Here is a 19,248-nt window from a genome sequence, read left to right as displayed (position 1 = left end):
ATTATAATAAAAATGTATTTTAAAATATTAAGACTAAAATTTAACATTACTTATAAATCTAAAATACAATTCTTTCAATAGAGTTTGTAAACAACAATCAATTTAAAAATGTTTATACACTGAAAAAATATTAAAGCTGAAAGAAGACAACATTGTAGTTACTGTTACTGCGGTTTCGCATTACTATTAGAACATTTTACAGCAATGCAAAACCAGAGTGTAGTAACTACATTTTAGGGTCAAATAAATCAATACAATACAAATGACATCAACACATGTAGAAATAGGTGTCATATCACTAACCTACCTATAACCCATTTGGCTGGCCAGGTAAAAAACATTAGAAATCTTTAAAGCAGTTTTTCTCAGTTTTACTCTTTCTGTAGTTACTGCAGTTAGGCTCTGAGGAGCCAAGCAGCAAAACACAATTTATGTTACAAAAGTCAGAATTTTGTCCGTTTTTTCATCACTCAACTACAAGTCTAATCAAGAGACTAATAAAGAGCCTTCAGTGACATTTTTCAGATAAAATCCTTATTTGTTAATTTGCTGCTTCCACACGTCTCCTGCAGGGAACTGGTGTCTCTGCACCGACGGCTCCAGCATCTCACAGGAGTAGCCTGGATCCTGAGGACAGTAAGCACAGTGGACTCAAACAAGAGCCTGGAGCAAAGCTGGGAAGAAACTTAAGTACATTTACTAAAGTACAATGTGGAGGTACTTTGGTATTTCCATTTTCTGCTACTTTCTAATTAATTTGAGGTAAATACTGTATTTTTACACCACTTTTTCTATAAACTTCAGCTACTTTGCAGAGCTTTTTTTGTATATACATTATTCTGAAGTAGTCTGCATGACGATTATTTTTACTTTTTATACTTGAGGTATATTCTAATGCATTGGCAGTGATCGAATATAACTAAGTACATTAACTATTGATAAGGAAATGCCAAATATGTTTGTGGTAATTTAGAAACAGTTTCAGCAGATCATGGTTTGTCCAACAGGGAGCACTGACAACTTTATATGTGACACATTACACATTCATATCTTGGTCATAGTTTTTAATAACAAAATTTAAAAGGATCTTTATTATTATGTTTGTACAGTACAAGTACTGCACATAAGTACAATTTGGAGGTAACTTTATACTTCTAATCCACACCATTTAGAGGCAAATATTGTACTTTTTACTCCTCTACATTTAGCTGACAGCTTTAGTTACTTTTCAGTTGAAGTGAAAATACACTCATGTTCACCCTCTAGTGTTCAATAAAATAATTACACTGCCAAAAATAGAGGTAGGTTAGTCCAAGCCATTGACTGTATATAACCAGTGGTGAAAGAAGTATTCAGATCCCTTACTTACTAAAAGTACTAATACCACACTGTGAAATTACTTTAATACCAGTAAAAGTCCTGCATTCATATTTTACTTCAGGAAAAGTTCAAAAGTATCAGCATCAAAATGTACTTCAAGTAAATCAAAAGTAAAAGAATGGCCCTTCTCGGATTGTTTTATATATTCAAAATATATTACTAGATTATTAATATTGATGCATTTATTAATGATGTCAAGATCGGGCTCATTTAACTACTTAATATACTGTTATGTGGTTTAATTTATAAACGTGTAATCATTTTAACTTGATATATTTCTTCATGTTAAATCTTGACCTGAAAAGTAACAATGTTTGCCTCAAAATGTAATGAAGTAGAAGTATAAAGTTACATAAAATGAAAAGTACAAGTACCTCCAAATTGTACTTAAGTACACAACTTGAGTAAATTTACTTATTCACATTCCACCACTGTATATAACTATCTGTATTATTTATACAGTCTATGGTCCCGGTAAGAATTACTAAAAAGTTTGTTAAACACTGGCTTAAGTAAAATTTAAGTAATTCTTTCACGAGCCTAAAGAAACAGGTGTGGAAGATGTAACGGAGAACTGTTTTACAGAGATTTTTTTTTGTAAATTACAGTTCCCATCTTACCTTGGGAGGCATGTAGTGGGCGTCACGGATCACCACGGGACTGCTGAAGTGTTCATGCAAGTGATCCACATATTCACACATTCTGCAGAGAAAAACAAAGCGCTGAAGTAATTCTATTGATCAGTTTCAGTAAAGAGCTCTTCACTGGCGACAAAAACATAACCCTGCCATTACCGGTTGCTGAGACTTCCAGACACACAGATGTAGTCGAACAGAATGAGATGCTGGACGAGTTCACAGAGACCGACTCCTCCAGCATGAGGACACACAGGCACTGAGGGAAGAGACACAGTGGCGTTTGACTCAGGCGGCAACCTCCGGGTCTGAGCAGGAACCAGGAAGTGCCTTCTACAGATGCATTCTACCAAAAATTCCAGCAGGGGGCGCTAAGTTTGGCTGCAAGATTTCTGTCCATTCATTTCAATGCAAAATGAGAAAACTTCTCACTTGATTTATTTCCTCAGAACAATATGGTCTCAATCGCTAGTAAAAAATCTTCTGCAAGACAATTTGATGTTAATATTTAAAATAATGGCCCGATTTAGAAGAAAATACAAGATAAAGAATCGTATGATTTTGGGCGTGGCTACCTTTGATTGACAGGTTGCTAACAAGGCGAGCCGCCATCAGGAGAGAAGTAGAACAATGCGTATCCACGGCAACGTGTCAATTAAGTTATATATAACGTTATATAGATATAAAAGAGGACTTTTAGCAGTTTGGGTTGGGGTTAGGTGACGCTGAACTTGATGCTTCCAATGGGCCACAAACCAATGGGTGACATCACGCTGACTATGTCCATTATTTATGCAGTCTGTGGTTTGACTGCAGCAATATTTTTATAGAAATATAACACTGATATTATGGAGCCCTGAAACCAGACTTGTTTTACCCTGGAACTTGTGGGCCATCAGCAGCACAGCCAGGTTCTCGTTGACGCTTCCAAGCCGGCAGCTGTCTATCTGGACGAACTGCAGGGCCGAGGCCTGCAGGAACTGCTTAAACATCACCCTGCTGTGACACTGGAGAGGAAACAGTTACCAGACGAGACACTATCAATTCATCAGTCGCCGATATGTGCTGAAAAAAAACACGAGTTCTGACCTGCTCTCCTGTTGCTACGCCGATCCCGAGTGGAGCCAAAGCCTGCAACAACAACGTCAAACGTCTTTTATCAGCCTTTAACCATGGAGAGGTTATTGAACAGGCCCAGGTATAGCACAGCAGGTAAAGAGACAAAACAACTATGAAGAGATGCAACATGACCAGAGAGAGACAGAACAATCACAATGAAATTCAAAGTGGCCTCAAAGGGGCACAAAACCACCACAAAGATACAAAATAACCACTGAGATGCAACGTGCAGAAACAAACAAACAAACAACCACAAAAAGATTTAAAACAGCTACAAAAGAGACACAAAAAGAAATGCAAAATCGACACAAAGACGCCCAAAACAACAACAAAGAGCTGCAACATGACCAGAGAGAGACAGAACAATGAGACACAAGAGACATAAAAGAGCCACAAAGATGCAAAATAACCACAGAGATGCAACATGAGCAGAAAAACAACAAATAGTCTCATATTAGTTTATTAGTTTAGTTTCATATTAGACCAAAAACAACCAGAGAGATGCAGAACAACAAACTCCTGCAAAAAAAACAACCAAAAAACATAAAACTACCACAAAGAGACAAAAAACAACTGCACAAATGCAAAATGACAACAAAAACAACAACACAAACTGAAAGAGACACAAATAAACTACAAAGAGACATATCACTTCATATTTTCAGTCCCGATATGGTGCATCTGTGTTGCCTTTATGTGTCTGTGCTCGGGCCGATTGACCCACAGTCTACGTGAGCACAATAACAAACCTGTTCCTCACCTTGGAGATGGCAGCGTGACCCAGGATGTCGTCCGGAGACGTGGGCTCCTCGATCCAGAGAGGTTTGAACTCAGCCAGGTGGGACACCCAGCTGATGGCCTCGGCCACGTCCCATCTCTGGTTGGCATCGATCATCTAAACACTCCAGTATAGTTATTCACAGAAAGAAAGAAAGAAAGAAACACTATGAGATACAAAACAACGACAAAGTTGCAGCATGGGCAGAAAGAGAAAAAAACCAACACACAAAACAACCACAAATAGACAGAAAACAACTACAAAGAGACAAAATAACAACAAAATATCTCATATTAGCAAAAAGAGCCAACACAACCACAGCAAGACACAAAACAACCACAGAGAGACACAAAACAACCACAGAGACACAAAACAACCACAGAGAGACGCAAAACAACCACAGAGAGACAAAAACAACCACAAAGCGACAAAAAAACAACCACATAGATACAAAAAACAACCACATAGACACACAAAACAACCACAGAGAGACACAAAACAACCACAAAGCGACAAAAAACAACCACATAGATATAAAAAAAAACACAGACACACAAAACAATCACATAGATACACAAAACAACCACATATATACAAAAAACAACCACATAGAGACACAAAACAACCACAAAGAGACAAAAAACAACAACAATTAATAATTGACGGTTGGGGGGGAAACAAGCTCACCAGAGTGTTGTTGGCTCCGATCATTTGCCGTATGAGGCGACACCTGCGCACGTCGTCCTCCAGGTCGGCTCCGACCTTCACCTTGAATCTGGTCCAACCGTCTTTGAGAGCGTCTGTGCAGAGCTTCAGAAACACACAGCTGTTACTAACGATCCCTCCGACCTGAGAAATGACACAACATTTAACAGTGCAGAGACCTGTTTGAGCAGCTGGTCTGAGTAGCCGAGCCAGGCGCAGGAGGTGGTGTAGGCGGGGTAACCCTCCTCCAGCATGAGATCCTCTGAGAGGAGAAACAAGGAGTCCACACAGGTGATAGACACTCGAGGAGAAGCGTGTTTTAATGGAGCGATCATGGAGTGCAGGGGCCTGTAATGCAGGCTAAAAGCACTCTTGATAGTTTCTAAAGAGGCTATTTCATTCTGCACTATCCCATCCAGTTAATTAATGACTCTTTTCAGTGCTCACCTCTCGGCTGCTTGCCCTCCTGAGCTCTCTGGAGGATGTCTGAAGGAGGAAAGAGAAGCAGAGTGTTTGTGCTTTGACTACAAAAAAGGGATTTCTTTCCTCAAACTGTACTTAAAATTTAGTGCACTGCAGTGTTTCCCAAACTTTTTAGTCTGTCAGGTGAATGTTTAAACTATTTATCCACTACTTTTAGCAAACTATATCATCTGTTTGGCCTATTTATTTCAAACATAAATAATCTATTGCCATATTGTGCTCTAATATGTATCAACAGACTATAATTGGGACATTTTAAACATTTTTAGGCATTTTTATTTTTTTTAACCATTTTTGACAAAAAATGACATACATTTTTTGGTCCAAAAAGGTTTTTTTTTTTTTTAATGCCTAAAATGTTAAAAATCATCATATTTATCACCCTATGGCGAGCACTTATGTGTATTATTCACTGTGACAATGTTTGTATATGACCTCATGTTTGTGTTATAAAAAGAAAAAAAAAGAAAAGAAAAAAAGATTTGCAAATATACATTCACCTCAATGTCAACATGTGGACTTATTATTTATCACTGCTGTGCGTCGTAAAGCGGTCTCACCTAGAGCCTCCTCCTCTGTGAGAGCATCAGTGATGTATCTGAAGTCAATGCAGGAGACGATCTGCTTGGGATCCTGAATTGACACATAAAACACGTGATATTTCCCTCGTGGTCACGTCCTGGACATAAATTGAAAGATACAATATTTCCTGTGACTCACCATGTCGACCAGCAGTTTCCACAGCGGCTGCAGGAGAATCATCACAACAGCTGGTGAGTAAAGAAGAGTCATGCTTGTTTTTTATTAATTACGTCTCATCAAACTGTTACCTTGCCCTCCGCCCGAGCCCACAGGTCCCACACTGCGTTCAGGACTGCCGCCGTGGCCAGGTGGATCACGCCTTTCTCCGGACCCAGCTGGTTCAGAGTTATTTAGTTTATAACGTCCACTTTACAAATTCAACATGTTTAACTGAAGTGTGCAACAAAATGGGGGTTATAAAATTCCTTCAAAAGTTCATATTGTTAAAAATTCAAAAATCCCAAAACAATTCTGAGAATTTCATCTAGACAGCAGATCTGTTTATTCATTTAATTAAAAAAATTACAATTATTTATTCAAATGATTTAAAAAATATTGATTATATGTATTTTTTAAATATATTTTGTTTACTATTTATTTATTTTATATTTGGGAATTTATCAGTTTTAAAACTTAGTTTTACACAATATGTAATGTAGAAAATGGTGCTTGAAAAGGTGTTAGCTATGCATTTGTTTTCCATTTTATTTATTCTTTGTAAAAATGGTCAGTGATTGGCGAACAGTGAACACTGGTGGTACTGGTGTTTGATTAGCTATTTAAAAAAAAAAAAGTATAATCATTCTTTATTGTCTCAGTTGTCATTTCTATAGTTGCTTGACTCATATCAAAGCCCAATCAAGTTAAAAAGGTCTATTTTAATACCAGCTCAAAATGTACTATATCAGCGGACATATCGATTATTGGTGATTTTTTTCCCCTCTGAAATTGGGATACAATACTCAAAAATCCCTAATTTTAAAGCCCCATCTTGAAGATAACACCATGAACACAGAACAGAATTCAAAATATATTATCAAAAATTCAGTTTTTAAGATAAAGTTCTGGCATTTACCACATTACAGTACATCTACCATTGCATCCAAATTTTGTTTTTGGAGATTTATTTAGCAATAATTTGCTGGAATTTGAAGCCGCTTACAGTTTATGAATCAAAAATCGAGCAAAATATGTGGGAGATCGGTTTGATTAGTTTTTGAGAAAAACAGAGAGATGGTTTCATGATGCCAGCCAGCTCCAAGCATATGAACAATCCTGCTCACTCTGACCTGCAGTTTGGTCAAAGTTACAATGTTTTCCCTCAGATTTCAAAGTATTAAACTTATGAGGGTTGCTGTAGCAACACCATGAGAACTATATAGCCAGTTTTAAGGCTTTTAGGACTGGAAATATATGCAAAATTTGGTTCATTTTCATGAGTGGGAAGAAGATTAAAGACCTGATGGGAATAAATATGTACTAAAGGACAGTAAAAAGTGTTGAAAGTGTGCAATCATTACCCAGAACATTGAGACCTTCAGAAACTAGAATTTTTTCACACTTTCTGCACACATAATAAAATGCTTTTCTTTGTATCATCTCCTGTTTTGTTTACTGATCACGCATCTGATACTTCTTGAAAAGCCTTGATTCAAGAGGATAAACACTTCTACATTCATTTGTTTTGCTCCTTTAGTTTTAATGAGGACTTTGGGACCTTCAAACACAAGATGTTTTCACCTTATGTTATCTTTCTTTTGTGCGTGAAGGGACTCTTCTGCAGGCAGCTGACACTACTTCTTTAAAAGCCTGGATTTCTCACATTTCAAAGGTCTTAATCAGGACTTGAATCAGAGACCTTCAGAAACTAAAGGACCTGTTTTGTTTGCAGTATTATGAGGACCATAACATGCTGACAGACTGAATTACTTTAAACTGAAACCAGAAACAGAACAGGATTTATGTGGCTCTTATTTTTGGATCTAGGTAATGAATCATAGTGTTATGTATGTAGAGATAGCTGCCATATATCTCATTTGAATAAGAATAAATGTAGTTAAATTAATCCATGACAAGAAAAGAGGATGTGAGTCACTATATCCATGTAAAATACAGAAAGAATGATGAGAGCAAAGGAGGAGGTAGGAAAGTTTCTCTCCAATGAGACAGAAGCTTTTTAAGGCTTCCTTATAATAAAGCTGCATTGTTTAGTATGTTCTGCCTCTCTTAATGGATGTTCTTACCCATCTCATCTGGCCGTCACTGGTCAGGAGGCGGTAAAATCCCCGGAAGTCGCCCACAATCTCCTGCAAGGATTTCCCAACAACCAGTGAAGCCAGAGCCTCCACAGCACAAACCACTGCGGGTCACAACCAACACACACCAACACTTTATAGCATTAAAAAGCTCATGATGACAACCGGACCTCATATACCGGTATGCATCTTATTTAAAATTACATTGTGTTTTATAAGCATCACCACAAGATGGCAGTGTACGGTTCAACTTTGCACACAAGCACATGAGAAAAGAGATGTTGCCTCCAAGTACAGACAGAAAATTAGAGTCTTTTGATACCTAAATGCAACATTTTATTATTGAGAAGCAGTGGAAGAAGCACACATATCATTAACTAAATAAAAGTAGCAATAGCAAAATGTAGAAATACAGTGTTACATGTAAAAGTGCTTGATATAAAATCTAACTTAGACTACTAAAACAAAAGTACGGAAGAGGAATAGGGCTAGGTTGGGGAAAAAATGTATATTTATTAAGTTAAGTATGAGAAAAAAAAGTTGAAATACAATGTTGAGAAAATACGTATATAAAATACAATACGTATATAATTTAATATAATACAATATGTAATTTTTGTGATTTTTTTGTCTAAAAATTTCACATAAATTACATAAAAGCAGATTTTCTCCAAAACAATAGTTATTGTAGCCTACTACCAAAAGTAGCTCATTTATGTGTAGGGGGATTTTAGTTCTACTACACCCTTAAATATTGTAGTTATTGCTCATTTTATGACACTTATGAAAATCAGGTTGAAGCTTGCAGGCTACCTAATTGTCCGGATGGAAAAAATGTTTTACTCTGATGACATATTGACACGAATGTGTGAATATCTTTCCATCTTTACCGAACACAAAAAGTTTACTTTATTCATGTAATTTCGACTTAAAAATAAAATAAAAACATCAACAACAACAACAACAACAACAACAACAACAAAATCCTCCTCTCATTATTTTTTTTCTCCTACCTGGCTCCAATCATGTTCCGTACAAAAGTATTAGCATAAACCTTATGTACAAAGAGAAAAAAAGTCCTTATTATGCAGAATGGCCCATTTTAATTACTTTATAGTGTGTTACTGAGTTGTTATTATTATTGATGTATTTAAGCATACATTACTTTAATGTTTTAATGTTTAACTGCTGGGTATCAGGGATCAATAAAGTTTTATCTTTATCCATATAACCGGTTGAAAGATAAAGAAAACGACAATGTAGATTAGCTGAATGCCGGCCTAAGAGTTGTAATCAAGGTGTATTATTAAAATCGTAGCATTTTGGTCATTTTATATAATTAGCTGGTGTAAATAAATACGCTTATGAAAGTTTGGTTAATTTTACACATAATATTTGAACTTCCGTTCCATGTTGTGGAAATTCTGATCTTCTTAGGAGCACTTGAACGCAGCAGCAACATTGTGACAGAAGTTTGTTGCTCGTGTTGTGAAGCTACATTGTGTATTTATATTATTGCATGTATAAATCTTACCAATCTCAGTGCCTTTCCCCAGAGTGAAGGTGAGGCCGAAGCCTCTCAGCCCGCAGTCCGTGTTAATGACCACATATGCGGCTGAATAATCCGGGTCAGTGTGCTGCAGAGTGGAGAGAAACAGTAAAGAAATGTCTCTGCAGATAAAGTTACATCTGCACAAACTTTCTTACCATCGCGTCTGAGCCGTGCTGCTCCAGAGACGTCGGGAATCTCACATCCCTCACTGTCAAATTAATGATTTTGTGCAACATTTTGTCACTGGGTTAGAACCACAGCCTGTATATAAACAGGTTAGAACTTGTCTTGTGCTTTAGGTTCCGTGAAAAACTCTTTCCTCTGAAGTGACCTGCAGGAAGTTGGTCCCGCCCACCTCAGGCTGCCATTGGTTGAAACATTAACAACTGGAGCCAGTTAAAGAGACAATTCAAGAGCATTTGATTTATGAATCTTGAGGAAACTGGAAGGACAAACTGCTCATTCTGTGATGAATATTCAGAAACAGATTTACACTTATTTTGGCCAAGAAGTTCTGCCAAGACCTATGCAAATTTGTCACTGATTATTTCTTTAAATAATTTACATTATAATAAAAAGGAGATATCTTAGAATATAAAATTTGATAATTATTATTGTTAATTATTAATATTATGTAACAAACGTAAATAAAGCAATGAAGGCTAAAATGTTCTATTGCTACATAAATGATTATTTCTTTAAGAACTTTACATTATAATGGCAATATGTAGTGATTGGTTTCTTTAAATAAAATTTAAAAAAAACAAGAAGAAAATTATATATTTGATTGTACATATAATTTATTCTTCAATAGTTATTATAGTTTTTATTGGAATATTATATATATATATACATATATATATATATATACACATGTATATATACATATATATTATATACATAAAATATAAATATAAACGTGTAGATATATATATAAAAAAACAAAAGAACGTTGGAGTTTGTAAAATCACGTCTTTATTGTACAAATTCCTCGAATGAGTCAGCACCCTCTACCTCCCTCCCCAAATAAATCTTGTCCGTTTTATTAATAATCTTATAAAATGAGGATTTTATAATATACAAAGCCCTTCTTTACAAGCTCGGTCGTCAATTAGTGTTATTCCCGTCACAATACTGTCCCAGTAAATCCATACAGGAGCAAAATGCAAAGATAAAATCACTGTAAAAAAGTGTAGTCACTGCTATAGAAACAGTTTCTGCAGAGCCGCTGTAGATGCATGAACATGAAATGTTTCATTCAGTCACATTGTAGATAATCAAATATTTGTTTCCAACTTATTTGGTGGCTCTGTTCATGATTTTCCACTTCAGGAAAGAGTTTTTTTATAGCGGCTAAAATGATCCTGTGTCCGTGAAATGTCTTTCGGTCTTGGCAGGAAGCCGCAAGTCCACGAGTCTCATCACTGTTTAACTCACTGACACATTAAACAGCCTGTTTTTATGTAAGCACGTCTCTGCAGTGATCACAGTGAGATTATACAACCCCCCGGCAGAGAGGGACAGAAAGAATTATGGCGTTGTTATAAAAGAAAAGTCTTAGCAGAGATTTCAGGATGATCATGGAGCGTGGGGAAAGTCTTCGAATGAAGCTGTAAAACCATGACCGTGAGATATGAATAAAATGTGATAAAGTCTTGTGATAACAAAAGGAACATAGAAGAAAATAATATAAAAAGAAATGCATTTAAAAAGGCATAATGTCACAGTCTCGCTCTGAATTGCACTGCAGCTGATGAAATGTAACTAAGCCGTGTGTGTGTGGTATTTACTGTTAAATAATCACTGTTAAATGGACTGTGATAACGACCACCAGTCCCCTGAGAGCTTCACCACGTTAGTTTAATATATTATCTCTTAATAATTAATTGTTTTGATGCATAATTTACCATCTTACCACAAGAGAATAGAATTTAGAGGCAAATGGAGTGCGAGAGCTCCACGTTTAACCACACAACAGCTGGACAGCCAGTCTCAATGATGTGTTTTTCTATTGCAAAGTATTATCACAGCTTATTCTTACAGCAATATACTGTGTTCATGAGAAAGAATACATCATGTAGTGTTTTTAAAGACATAACTGAAATGAAAGACATTACATTATTGTACATGGTGATGAAATCCATGTTAAAAATCAAACATTTCACACAGATAAGACTTACGTGTAGTACCATGATTGAGATAAAAAACATATTAAAGTAAAATGAAATGATGGCAGACACTGATAGAAAAAAAAATCAAAATCAAGAATGGGTAGAGCAAGTAGTGGTTAATGTGGCTGGTTAGTTCCAGTCGACTTTTTATGGATAATTAAGAGCTCATGTCTTTAAGTAAGCGAGGCATAGGGATACGCAGCAGGCTATAGGTTCTCTCCAGGTTGGTACTGTGGCTCCGTGGCGGTGAAATAGTCCTCCAGGAAGGACTGCAGGTACTCGAAGGTGGGCCTCTCGTCCGGGTCCTTCTTCCAGCAGAGCTTCATCATCTCGTGCAGGGACTCGGGGCACCCCTGGGGGCAGGGCATGCGGTAGCCTCGCTCCACCTGCTCCAGCACCTCGCGGTTCACCATGCCTGAGGAGGAGACAGCAGGCGGAGAGCGCCGTCAGAGCCTTTAATCGCTTTTTGATTAATTTTTGCTAGGCACCGTTTTATATATAAAATGTCCATCATAATATCTTGTAGCAAGCCAGATAAACAACATAAATTGGGTTCAAACCAGCAATTTTTTTCTTGATTAATTACATCAATATTTAAAGGAATAAATCAACACTGTAGGAAATATGCTTGCTTACATTTTACAACTTTACGACACATTTAGAATGTTTTCACCACTTTATCTTGCTGCCAGACAGTCCTGTTTAAGTTTATGTGGGGGCAACTGAAGCTAATATCTAATGTATTTTAGCCACCTCAAATTATCAATATTAGTTTAAGTGTACGCTGGAGTCTTTTTGATGCTTGACCTTGCAGTAAGACAGTTACTGTTTAGACAGTTTTTTAGGTTGACGCAGGGGCCACTGAAGCCGTTTTCTATGCTCCCTTTAAAGCGACCAGACTCCTTTCACAGAAGTGTTAATTTTACATCGCAGAACACAGGGGTTTCTGGTCTACTGCTGCCTTGATCGGTTAGTTTGTTAGTGTTATTGTGGGACTTTTGAGAATCCGAACTAACCCTCGAGAACACAAACAAACTAACCGATGGAGGCAGCAGTAGACCAGCAACTCCTGTAGCCTGTGAGGTAAAAATACTGTATTTGTCAATGGAGTCTGGTGGCTTTGCAGAGAGCAAAGAAAAACGGCTTCAGTGGTCCCTGCGACAACTTGAAAACTGTCTAAACAACTGTATTACTGCAAGGTAAAGCATCAAAAAGACTCTAGCGTATGCTTAAACTAATATTGATATTTTAAGGTGGCTAAAATACATTTAGCTGCTGCCCCCATCCACGGCGGTACATTGCCTAGCTTCCTTCTGCCTGCCTTTTCCAACTGGAGACATGCTGACCACCATTGACTGTAGATAATGGACCTCATATAACCCCACTTCACTAAATCTGAACTATCCCTTTAAGCTGATAGGCTGTGCATATTAGAGGTTGTTGGTTTTTTCGGAGGCCGTATACACTGGAATAGGAATGTGCTGGAGATACTGGTATCATATGAAACTAGAAGATCCAATGAATCTATAGGCAAAGTTATGCTTTTTTTATGTTTCATTCAAAAGAATTCAGAGCAGTGAAGCCTAAAGTTGAGGAAAGTTTGAGAAAATGCTGCAGTTGTTGTCGTCCATACATGTTTGATATCAGTTGAGTTCAGTTTGACTGAATACTTTGTTGGTCAGTCTGTGGGTTTGACTCTCATTGTGGAGAAATAAAAAGACTGAAGTGAGATGAATAGACTGAGAATGTTCTCTTATTTGACAAAACAATTCTTGATTGAATTTAATGTTTGTGGACATAAAATACAGTTAAACAGTTAAATCGCAACATATTGTATTGCAATACTCACCATATCGCAAAATTCTTAAAATCGCAATAATATCATATCATGACTCAAGTACCTGGATAAAATCGTATCATGGTGCCTCTGCTGATTCACACCTCTACTAAATATTGATCATTTTATTTAACTTGCCACCATTAAAAGAACACACATGCATTTCCCAATTTGTTCAATGAATCCTTAAATCAATAACTAGGATATTTGTAAATTAATTTCCCATAATCTATTGAATGTTTCTGCGCTACATCTGATAGAGAGTGGAGCTGTGTGAAGGTGGTGCAGAACGCTGCAGGCACTGCTCCCCAGGGCAGTGTCAGTCTGGCAGATGGTTATAAACAAGAGTGGTGTTCAATCTCCTGATCGTCCTCCACCAGATGGTCTCATCTAATCTCAAATGTGTGTGTGTGTGTGTGTGAGGGTATCAGTGTGTGTGTGTCTGTGTGTGTGTGTGTGTGGCAGTGCTCCCCCTGCAGAGGTATAAACAACAGGCCTAGACAATGTCAGACGGCTTCACTTCATCCTCAGACATTAACAACCACGTCAGCTTGACGTCTACTGACAGACAGATAACTGCGACCGTGAATCAACACCCTCCTGCACATTTTTTGTCTTTTATAACACTCCGTGTGTGTTTGAGTGTGTGTGTTCGTGTGTCTGTCACTTACCTGGGTAGGGCACTCTGCCTTTGGTGACGAGCTCGGTGAGTAAGATCCCGAAGGACCAGACGTCCGATTTGATGGTGAAGCGGCCGTACAGCGCGGCCTCCGGAGCCGTCCATTTAATTGGGAATTTGGCTCCTGTGATGTGATGGAGAGAGGAGAGCGGTGAGGTCACTCCACTAGAGGGCGTACACCTCCGTGCATGGCTTTATTTCCAGGAAATCACAATGCCCATAGTGACCCACAATGACGTCATTAAGACCACATTATTTTTTTGTTTTCAGGCTTGTAACTGCACCTCAGAGACACAGATTTAAGGGATTAGAATGAGCATAAAGAACATTATAAAGCCTTTAAAGGGGTGATTAAGTCAAATTAATATAAAGTCCCTACAGTGGTTTTCTGCATGACCAAGCATGACATTATTATATCTTCCTTTTGTGACTCTATCTAGAGGCAATACATCAGTAATGGAAATGACAGGAACAGAACAACATTTATATAAAAATGATCATTTTCCCCTTCAGAAATCACAGTGCAAATAATTACAGTGGGAAGTAAAATTATGTTAATGCGAGTAATTAGTCTTTCTGCAAACTGTGTTTTAATAAAAGCTTAGTAATACCACTGAAGCCCAGAGAGGCAGATTTGGCATTTTCTGTTTTTTTTTTGCCAGGTTAAAAAAAAATATTATGCCAGGATCTCTTTTTACCCCCCAACAACAAACACAAAAATAAATGATATAAAAAATTCACCTGCCAAATCTTTTTTTTCTTGATAATAAAGATAAGCCAGGATATTTTTTTAAAAACAAACACACACATAAAAAAATACCTGCCAAATCTTTCTTTAACCTGTTAATAAAAGTTAAGCCAGGATCTTTTTTTTAAACAACAAACACAAAAAACAAATGAATAAATAAAATTTAAAAAATACTGGCCAAATCTTTTTTTTTTAAACCTGTTAAAAAATGATGCCAGGATCTTTTTTTGTAACAACAAACACACACAAAATAAATAATAAAAATAAATAAATGAAATTTAAAAAAAGCACCTGCCCAATCTTTTTTTTTAACCTGTTAATAAAAGTTAAGATAGAATCTTTTTAAACAACAAACACACACATTGAAAAATAAAATAAAATAAAATAAAAAATTCACCTGCAAAACTTTTTTTTTTTTTACCAGTTAATAAAAATGTGCCAGGATTGTTTGTTTTTAAACAACAACAAAAAATGTAACCAATGAAAAAAAGACTAACTTAAAAAAAAATATTCTGGCAAACTTCTTTTTTCACTTTAGGTCAAAAACAAAGAAAACTATTTAGATTAGACATAAGGTTTTTTTCTCACTTCCTCTCGGGGCTGCTGGATCAATAACTCTGGCAGTAAACAGTTTTCGTTGCTTCGTTCCACTGAAGAAATATTTCTTATGTTAACTCACTGACATCTGAAGATTAATCAAAGTAACACTGGGAGTGGAAAATATGCTGTTGCTGAATATTTAATATGCAACTTTTTCAAAGCTGCAAAGATCACAAAAAAAAAGAAATCTCATTAATCTCCTCTTCTGGCAGCAGCAGTTAGTTTCAGTTGCTTTGTGATTGTTGCATTAAACCACGTTTGTTTCTGTTGTCACCAGTGATGGTGACGTTTCTCTACAGATCAGTGAATATTCCAAATTCCATTAGATTACTGAAATCAAGTAACGTATTCTAAATACTTTGGATTATCTTCTAGGTGAGCTCATCCGTCTTATATTTATCTGATATTATTATCTGTTTGAAATAAAACTAAAAATAAACCAGAAGGGCACTCGGAGAGCACAGAGCTTCACCGAGGCCAGAACCTATTTAACAATGTTAACAAAAATTGAATTTGTGTATCTGCCGTGTGATTTTGATTCACTCCTAAATGTAACAGAGTCTTCCTTGGCCCATCACACACTCTTACAGTGAGTTTAATGGAAACTGTGCTGGGATCCTGCTGACAAACAAACAAATCAAACCGAAAACTTTACCTCTTTAACAAAAGGTAAGTAATCCCTTCAAGTAATCTATTTAAAGACAGTAACTTTATTCAGGGTTTGTACACTTTCAAGCTTTTCCAGTATCTTACACCTGTTGTAACTTGCATGTTTTAGATGAGTACTGACATACTGAAAGGGGGAGATTTCACTGAACCATACCAACAGTGATGGTGTTACACTTTTAGGAGGAATGGTCTTCATTTCAGATAGGCTACACATTATTTTTTACATTGAACATGTGATTTTCTATAGTCTATAGATGGATATAGTCAGATTGCAAGAGAAATACAGTAAGAATTTCAAGCATTTACAAGCACTTTATCCAAAATCCAAGCACTTTTAAAACCTTGAAAATACAACATTTAAATTCAAGCATTTTCAAGGATTTCAAGCACACGCACAAACCCTGTTTATTGAAAGTTGGAGTTTCTTTATTGGAGTGTTGGTCGCACAAATAATGTATGTCACGTCAAGGTTATAATAGTTTTGGATTTTTCATTAGTTTTTTTTTTAGTTTATGAAAATACTTAGTTTTAGTGTTAGTGTTATTTTTTTTAATGGGGTATTTGTTGGGTGCGAGATTCAAAGAGGTTACAATAAATGTTGCCTTTATTTCCTTTGCCTTATCCATCTTAGCAACAATAAGGTTAATAACTAACCTGCAACTACGGGTGTTTTGAATTTTGGCTGGAGTGAAGTGCTGAACTTTTTGAATAACTTTGAATTAGTTAGTTTTGTAACCACACAATACAGTTTCAGTTAGTTATTGTTTTTTTAAAAAACTCTCGTTTTTATTTTTATTTCAGTTAACGAAAACCTTTTCTTAATTCTAGTTTTCATTATTTCGTTAGTTTTTGTTAACTATAATAACCTTGCGCCACGTTCACAGTGACCACGAACAGTGTCGCCAGTTTAACGCCTCTGTTACTACCTGTGAAAGCGGTACAGAGCCGGGGTCACTTGCTCCCCCCATCACACCTCTGGCATGTTCAGACTGAAGAGGTGAAAATATCGTGTCTTCAAACATCAGTCTGAACGGGGCTCTATTTGACACTACACGTCCTGCAATGTTTATACTGTGGTGACATATTATAGGTGGGTTTAGTGCAATACTTCAGGGCTTTCTGCACCATTAAAGAAACACAAACATTTTTTGTTCTCACACTTTGAGGCCCAAGGTTATTGGATAGCCCAATCTGGCAGTGGTGCGACGGTTGAGAAGGGAAATCTCAAAACTTGGGCAAATAAAACTGAAATGATCCAGATAACTAGATGCCTCTGCAGGTAAGGTAGTAATTTGGACGAAGCTCCTCTTTAAGGAGCCGACATCGCAGTGAGACGAATTCTCCCAGCGTGTGAAAAGCGCAACTAATCAGAGGGAGCAGCAGCATCTGGTTTCCACTATTAACCTAATTCACCATGATAGGAGACAACAGGGAGCCGTCCTCGCTGTGAGGTCACCGCTCTGTCCTCACACCTCACTCACACAGCCTGTCTATGTGTGTTTATGTGCGTGTGTGTGTACTCACCTTGCCTGGCCGTGTACTCGTTGTCCTCTATCAACCTGGCCAGACCGAAGTCGGCGATCTTGCACACCAGGTTGTCGGCCACCAGGATGTTGGCGGCGCGCAGATCCCTGTGGATGTAGTTCATCCTCTCGATGAAAGCCATCCCGTCAGCGATCTAAAAACAAAAACACTTGACAGCGTCTCTAAAATACTTTCCAGCTCGTCACACTCAGAACATCAAGCCCTCCGTCAGACACAAAGAGGAACAACGGGAGAACAAACCGAGGGAGACATGTTTACCCGCAGCTGTCATTTCTTTCTCTTTCTCATCTTAAAATAGAGAGCTAAACTTAACACTTCACTGACACAAATTCTGCACTCCAGACTCTGCGTTTTGTCTCACCTGAGCAGCCATGTCCACCAGCAAGGGGAGCTTCAGGAATTTTCCGTCGCCCTCTTTGAGGAAGTCGAGCAAGCTTCCTATAAAAGCAGAGAGAAGTCGTAAACGCAGGACAGCCATGATTTACTGTAGGAGCAATAAAACCGCCGCCATGCCAGCTGCATACCAATGCACCGTTATATGAAATGTTAAATATTTCAATTAGGTTCTCCATCCTTCCTATACCTGGTGAGGAAATTAAACTGAATATCAAATAAGCTTCGGAATACATTATATAATATTTCCTGCATGAAGAGGAGAGGAGCCGGATAATACAAGTGCAGTTAATCTGTGAGATCACAACATATGTCACAGAGTTAACATTTACACACACATAAATCTAATTACTCATAAAATCCTTAAAAAAAAACGCATTGCAGCTGAAGCTGTGAACACCTCCCACAACATGACTGCAGTTTTCAATTAAACATCCCAGTTTCAGGCCTCAAGGAGCCACAAGGGACTCTCAAGGACTTTCAATCTGCGCAGCACGTTAATTAAAACATGCAGAAAATTTACATTTTTTCTTTAAGGAATTCACCATGCGTCTATATATATATATATATATATATATATGTGTGTGTGTGTGTATGTATATGTGACATCAGTGCAGTGAAAATCAAGGCTGCATGATCAATTTGGTGCCTGAAAAAGGCTACAGGCTAAGATGTTGTTTTGCTGTCCTTTAAAAATAGATCTCATGATCAGTGTCATGTAACAGAAAACTGCTGTTATTCTCTATGTGTCTAAATATGACAAAAATCATCATCACAATGATTTTGGAAAACAATGAGATCACGATTAACATCAAGCTTTTAATAAAAATAAAAAAGTATTTGTTTTTTTTCTTGAACTGTAAATATAATTCAACTGAAAAAACAATTTTATATATATTTTTTCCATTATCTAAATAATATAAATGGAAAATATTGTAAAAAAGAAAAGAAAAAAACCCAGATAAAAATATCAATCAATAAATAAATATTATTTACATATATACTTATAAATAATATAAAACAATTATTACAAATAAATTAGATCAAAATAAACAATATTAACAATTTTGTGAAGTTAACACACTTCAAAAACCTGCTGTAAACTGCCCAAGATAAA

General features: G+C 36.8%; 2 protein-coding genes across 3 annotated transcripts in view; both read right to left on the bottom strand.

The window, feature by feature from the left end:
- Positions 1–6: 6 nt before the first annotated feature.
- Positions 7–9,803, bottom strand: enosf1 (enolase superfamily member 1). Of its 2 annotated transcripts, XM_059327186.1 has the most exons (15): positions 9,645–9,803; positions 9,472–9,574; positions 7,926–8,041; positions 5,931–6,017; positions 5,821–5,847; positions 5,661–5,733; positions 5,065–5,103; positions 4,797–4,879; positions 4,600–4,722; positions 3,895–4,029; positions 3,105–3,146; positions 2,893–3,022; positions 2,175–2,274; positions 2,001–2,082; positions 7–627 (listed from the first exon to the last, which is right to left on the bottom strand). In XM_059327186.1, exons 1-15 carry the CDS (start codon positions 9,723–9,725, stop codon positions 535–537), a joined length of 1,314 nt encoding a protein of 437 aa, XP_059183169.1. In that variant the 5' UTR covers positions 9,726–9,803; the 3' UTR covers positions 7–534. The 2 variants fall into 2 exon arrangements, with proteins under 2 accessions (XP_059183169.1, XP_059183170.1); XM_059327187.1 differs by lacking the exons at positions 5,931–6,017; positions 9,472–9,574; positions 9,645–9,803 and having other exon boundaries at positions 13–627; positions 5,821–5,870; positions 7,926–7,985.
- Positions 9,804–10,441: 638 nt separating this feature from the next.
- LOC131961970 (tyrosine-protein kinase yes-like) overlaps positions 10,442–19,248 on the bottom strand; it is a 32,104-nt gene continuing 23,297 nt past the window's right edge. Inside the window, exons 10-13 of the mRNA XM_059326908.1 lie at positions 18,100–18,176; positions 17,718–17,871; positions 14,169–14,300; positions 10,442–12,075 (exon numbers count right to left, since the gene is read on the bottom strand). Coding sequence (XP_059182891.1) covers positions 11,867–12,075; positions 14,169–14,300; positions 17,718–17,871; positions 18,100–18,176 — 572 coding nt within the window. The 3' untranslated portion in view covers positions 10,442–11,866. The remainder of the gene's footprint in view (positions 12,076–14,168; positions 14,301–17,717; positions 17,872–18,099; positions 18,177–19,248) is intronic.

The sequence above is a fragment of the Centropristis striata genome, chromosome 23, assembly GCF_030273125.1.
Source record: "Centropristis striata isolate RG_2023a ecotype Rhode Island chromosome 23, C.striata_1.0, whole genome shotgun sequence".
NCBI classification, from domain to species: domain Eukaryota; kingdom Metazoa; phylum Chordata; class Actinopteri; order Perciformes; family Serranidae; genus Centropristis; species Centropristis striata.
The sequence above is the reverse complement of the archived record's forward strand: the minus strand, read 5'-3'. Positions and strand labels throughout refer to the sequence as shown.